This window comes from Dipodomys ordii, unplaced genomic scaffold, assembly GCF_000151885.1.
Source record: "Dipodomys ordii isolate 6190 unplaced genomic scaffold, Dord_2.0 Scaffold51, whole genome shotgun sequence".
In the NCBI taxonomy this organism is placed as follows: domain Eukaryota; kingdom Metazoa; phylum Chordata; class Mammalia; order Rodentia; family Heteromyidae; genus Dipodomys; species Dipodomys ordii.
This window is the reverse complement of record NW_012267267.1, coordinates 4549730-4555729: the sequence shown is the minus strand read 5'-3', so window position 1 is coordinate 4555729 and position 6000 is coordinate 4549730. Positions and strand designations below refer to the sequence as shown.

At 37.5% G+C, this 6000-nt stretch overlaps 1 protein-coding gene across 5 annotated transcripts in view; it reads right to left on the bottom strand.

Annotated features, from left to right (window-relative positions):
• Ube2u (ubiquitin-conjugating enzyme E2U (putative)) overlaps positions 1–6000 on the bottom strand; it is a 59938-nt gene that overhangs the window by 43323 nt on the left and 10615 nt on the right. For all 5 annotated transcript variants that reach the window (XR_001175220.1, XM_013020562.1, XM_013020563.1 and 2 more), the window contains one exon: positions 4206–4326. Coding sequence is in view for 4 of the 5 variants with exons in the window: in XM_013020562.1 (XP_012876016.1) it covers positions 4206–4326 (121 nt within the window). In the remaining variant the exon portion in view is untranslated. The remainder of the gene's footprint in view (positions 1–4205; positions 4327–6000) is intronic.

Genomic DNA, 6000 nt, shown 5'->3' with positions numbered 1-6000 from the left:
TTACAAACAAGACCACACTAAAGCTACCAGCACAACTATGTTTATTGCAGCATTATTTACCATAGCTAAGATATGGAACCAACCCAGATGCCCCTTAGTAGATGAATATCTATATCTATAGATAGATAGATAGATAGATATACATGAATTCTATGCCCCATTTGTTAGGAAATGGAAAGGCTTGGAAAAAATTATATTAAGTGAAGTAAGCCAGACTCAAAAGAAACAGGTCCCATGGTTTCCCTTATTTGCAATATCTAGTATATGTTCAAGACAAACAATTCCCTTATTTGCAATAACTAGTATATGTTTAGGACAAGCAGAAGAGTTCAAAAGCTATGTACATATGACCATATAATCTGATGAGAAATGAACCCCAAGATAGGGACACTAGAGATTTTATCTTTCTTGTTCTTTTTATTTTATTTTATTTTATATATTTATTTATTTATTTTTGGTTGGTCATTGGGCTTGAACTCTGGGCTTAGGCCCTGTCCCTGTCCTCTTCAGGTCAAGGTGAGCACTCTACCACTTGAGCCACAGCACCACTTCCAGTTTTCTAGTGGTTTATTGGAGATAAGAGTCTCAAGGACTTTCCTGCCCAGGCTGGCTTTGAACTGCGATCTCAGATCTCAGCCTCCTGAGTAGCTAGGATTACAGGCATGAGCCACCAGTACCCAGCAACTTCTTGTTCTTTTTGATGTACTTATAATGTACTATGTGATTTTTTTTGTTTCTTTATATGTTGTTCCTCCATGGTACAACCTCTGTTTTCACTGTATTTGATTCTGGTGTCCTGCATGTTGTATATACATTTTTCTAATTTGGAGAGGGAAATAACAAAATGCTGAAACAAGGATACAGTTTGACCCATTGTAACAATGAGATGTACAAGAAAACAAACTTTACAACTTGGGGCTGGGAGGGGGAGTTGGAGATGTGGGGAAGGAAGGGAGGGTAGGGGAAAAACAAAGGAGGAGGTAACAATGCTTGATAGGAAATGTAATCATTACCTTACTCATGTAACTGTAACCCCTCTGTACCCTATTTTTACAATAAAAATATAAAAAAAGAAAACAAACTTTACAAACATTGTGGGGAGAGGGTGGAGTTGGGGAGATGGGGAGGGAAGGGATGGTAGGGGAAAAACAAAGGAGGGGGTAACAGTGCTCAATAGGAAATGGACTCATTACCAAGATCATATAACTGTAATCCCCCTGTACAGTATCTTTACAGTAAAAAAGAAACATTTAAAATTAAAAAAAGGATTCCCACTTTGTGTTCTTCAAAGCTATGAATGTGTTTTTTTGGGTAGCATCTTAATTAATTAATTAATTTTGTTGGTCATGGAGCTTGAGCTCTGGGCTTGAACATTGTCCCTCAGCTCTTCAGCTCAAGTTGAGCATTCTACCACTTGAGCCACTGCGCCACTTCCAGTTTTCTGAGTGCTTTATTGGAGATAAGAGTCTCATGGACTTTCCTGCCCAGGCTGGCTTTGAACCGTGATCCTCAGATCTCAGCCTCCTAAGTAGCTAAGATTACAGGAATGAGCCACCTGCACCCAGTGATAGCATTTTTAGTTAAAGCTAGCAACCTAGAGACTTTGCTAAAAAGTCTCTGGGCTATCAGGTGCACAAAAATACAAATAGCAAAAGAAAGATGTGTAACCTCAGCAAATTCACCTATATGCTATACTATCCTGTTAAACTCAAGCTTTCCAAACCTTGTGATTTTGGCAAGTAACAGGATATTTACAGCAGTGTTGGGATTGCTGGTTTACAATGATGGTGCTAAATCTCTGTTTTTTCCTAAGTGGGGCATGCTACTGGACTAAATTTCTTTTTTTCCTGATATTTAGCATATATATATATATATATATATATATATATATATATATACACACACATGTACATATATAGGGATATATATCGGGGGGGGTATATCTATACCTAACCAGAAAAAGTATTCCTTCTAGAAAGAAAAAAAAAACATATGGGGCCCTTACATTTTATGAGACATCCCTTAGTTCATTTGTAGACACAAATTTCTTTTAAAATTGGTATATTGTTAGGAGGATTTTTAAAATGTACTAAACTAATTGGAGCTTCTGCTGTCAAGTTAGCCTTTCACTATGTATTGCAAATCTTAAATTTGTTGACCTTAGAGGACTGTCTCTGTTCATCCTATTAAACTTGGAAGAGTGGGCAGGACCCTTGCCCATCACCTCCTCCTTGAAGTCCTCACTAAGGAAGAGGCTGTGGGGACCAGATGTTGATTCTATTTCTAAGTAAATGGTGAGGTAAAGTCTAGGTCTCAATTTATGTTTTATTCCTCCTTCCGTCATTCTACTAGTTTTCATTCACTACGTCCTGTCAGGTACCTCCTGTCAGACTCTGAGGACATGGTTCTAGCTATAATGAATGCCTCCAGAGATGATCTCATTAGCTGCCGTGTGTTTCTTGTTTATACAATGAATTATCTGTTTCAGTTTTGGGTTGTCTAAAAAATATGACAACAATTCTTCCTGTGAATTTCCTAGATTCCTTCAATAAGCATTTAAAATGGATGTGAGAGAGATTCTTGGAGTATTCTAGCAGAGGCCGCTTCCAAGTGGTTAATTTATTCCTGTTGTCCTTTTTTTTTCCCATACAATTCCCTGTAGAAGTACTACTATGCAATTAAGAACAAACAAGCTTTCTGCCACTTTTTCACTCCTGACACAAAGCATCTGTCTCTGCCACATCTGGGCATCATCCTTCCACATCAAGTGATGGAACCATCAGTGTCTTCATGGTGCCCTAGGCACCGGCTCCCAGCCTAGACAAGATGGTAAGCAAGGCTGAGAGCTATTGATGGGTTTGCGTATCCACAAGAGCTCATCAAGGAAATCAGAAAGAGTAGTAGAGGGAGTAGATGTGACCAAAGCACATTATAGGAATATCACAATGAAGTCCCTTTGTACAATTAATATAAGTTAGTAATAATAACAAGAACAAAAAGATTCACAAGGGTGTCACTAGTTGAATGCCAAGGGTATCCAAAAAAAAAATCAGACAATAAAGCAGAAGACTGGAGAGCTTTGAGTGCCATTTCCACAGGAATCATTAGAAAGCATACCTGGGGAGGAACTTTCCAGAAGAAAATGCTGAATATTTTGCTAACTAAGAGGGGGATAGGCAAAAGATTAGTAACATGTGTGAAGTCTAGGAAATATCCACTATGGGCATAAGAGTTGAAATTTCATGTCTTATTATGATGTGTGGTTGAGTCTCCAATGGTGCCATCCATCCAGAACATAAAAGATAACATATAAAAATATTGAATTTAAGATTTCTGATGATCCAGACTCACTCCTATAATCCTAGCTACTCAGGAGGCTGAGATCTTAGGATCATGGTTCAAAGCCAGCCCTGGCAGGAAAGTCTGTGAGACTCTTATCTCCAATAAACTACTCAGGAAGACACAATGGAAGTGGTGCTATGGCTCAAGTGGTAAAGTGCTAACCTTGAGCACAAAGTGGCTCAGGAACAATGCCCAGGCCCTGAATTTAAGCCCCAGGACTAGCATAAACAAATAATCTCTGATGATCTTTAATTAAAGGAACACACTGATTGGTTTGATAATTACAGTAGGGAAGATTTTAATAGTATTTAATTGCTGAAATGGATATAGATTCTAGTCCACCAGTAACCATAGCTATTCATATGATAGAGATGAAAGGATTATGATTTGAGGTCAGCTAGGGCAAAAAGTCCCAAAGATCCTATCTCAATTAACAAATAACCGAGCACAGTGGCACATACCTGTCAATGTAGATACATGAAAGCATAGAGGGACCATAGTCCAGGCTGGTCTGGGCACAAACATAAGACTCTGCCTGAAAAATAACTATGGCAAAAACAGCTGGTAGAGTGGATCAAGTGGTAGAACCTAGCAAGAACAAGCCCCTGAGTTCAAACCCCAGTACTGGAAAAAAAAGCCCAAACAGAATGTAATTAAATATTTCCTTATAAAAATAATTATTTGCTAAATCACTTATTTGTATAAATGTTTAATGTATAAATGTTACAGAATGATACTTAATGTATAATTGCCAAGAACAACAATACATAATACTTCATGTATAATGTAAGAACTAATGTTTAATGTATAAATGCTAAAGAACACTGTGTAATGTGTAATTGCCAAGGAACAACACTTCTTACCTTGTCCTGGCTCCTGGGAAAGTGTATGAATTATTTTTCTGTACAAATACTCATTTTTAACCAGAGTTTGGGATGCTTCCAAATTTACTGGATTTTCTAGCATTGGGTTAGAAAGCATAACCTAAAAGAAAGCATACAACAGGCACTTGTTCAGGTTTGTCTTGAAAGAAAATGCAAACCAACATATACAACTCCCTACAAGTATTTACAAAATGACTCTTATGTATTGAGCTGGAGATAGACATAACATAGTCGCTACTCCCAATAAACTCTCGATCTATCTTGGTTCTAATATTGTATACTCCTGAACCAAACACTAGGATCAAAGTAAATGTTCTTTCTGGTACCATTTGTTCCTATCACATAAATATTAATTGCATTTTTATGGAAGAGGAACTAAACACTAAGGAACGCTGAAACATTTCCATTGCATAGGGTAAAAAATAAAATCTGTTCATCTTAACAAAAGACCACATCAGATCATAGATAAACAGTACATGTATGGGGTCTTGCACTCTTCACAATCATTAAATGATAATTTAGTATTCATAGCCGTCTTCTATTACTGCTGCAATCACTTACCACAAATTTAGCAGCTTAAGAAAATGCAAACTTATTTATTTTTAATGTACTTTATTGTTGCTTTAGAGGTGATATACAGCAAGGTTATATGTATATACATCAGGTAATAAGTACGTTTTCTTTTGCATAGTGTCATCTGTTCCCTCATCTCCCCCATTCCCTCCCTCCCATCTCTACCCATAAGTTGCATAGTTCACTTTCATCAATGTCCAGTGAGCTCTACTGCTGTACTTTCTCACCCCTTTCCCTCTGATTCTGTGCCTTCCTCCTACCCTCACATAGATGTACACATGAATACACTGTATATAAGATAAAAAATACAGAGTCATCAGAAAAAGGAAAAAACAAATTAAGAAAAAAGTTCGTTGATTTCCATATCTTTGGAGTTCATTTCAGTATGTATATTATATTATATACACATGAAGAGGTGCTTGGTCATTGCATCTTTGTGATTCTCTCCCAAGATTATCCTCTTTTGGTTTCACTGTTCTGTGTATTTTATCACATCCCAGTGGGTTTTATATCTAACTTCTGCATATCAGGGAAAACATGAGCCATTTGTCTCTCTGAGCTTGGCTTACCTCACTTAACATGATTTGTTCTAGCTCCATCCATTTCCCTTCAAATGACGTTATCTTATTCTTTCTAATGGCTGTATATAATTCAATTGTATATAGGAACCACACCACAGTTTTTTTGGATCCATTCATCTATTATGCGACATCTGGGCTATTGTGCATAGTATGGCAATGAACATGAGTACACAGGTGTCCTTATCGTATCCTGGCTCATGAGACTCAGAGTAGATGTCAAGGAATAGTATGGCATAGGGAAGATCTATATGAAGTTTTTTGAGGAGCCTCCAGACTGCTTTCCAGAGTGTTTGTACTAGTTTACATTCCTACAAGCAGTGCAGTAGGGTTCCCTTTCCCCCACATCCCCACCAATATTTGTTGTTAGAATTCAAAATGTTGGCCAATCTAACTGGGGTAAGATGATATCTTAGAGTTGTTTTGATTTGAAAAAATGCAAATTTATTATCTTATATTTCTGCAGCAAAAAATCCAGGATGATTGGACTAGTATCTCTTTTCCAGAACTAACAAGTCAATAGTCCAGGTGTCAGCTGGCTGGGTTTTTATCAGGAGGTTCTGGCAGGGAGTTTCTGCTTCTAAGCTTCATACAGGGGTTGGAGGAAGTTAGTTCCTTGTAGT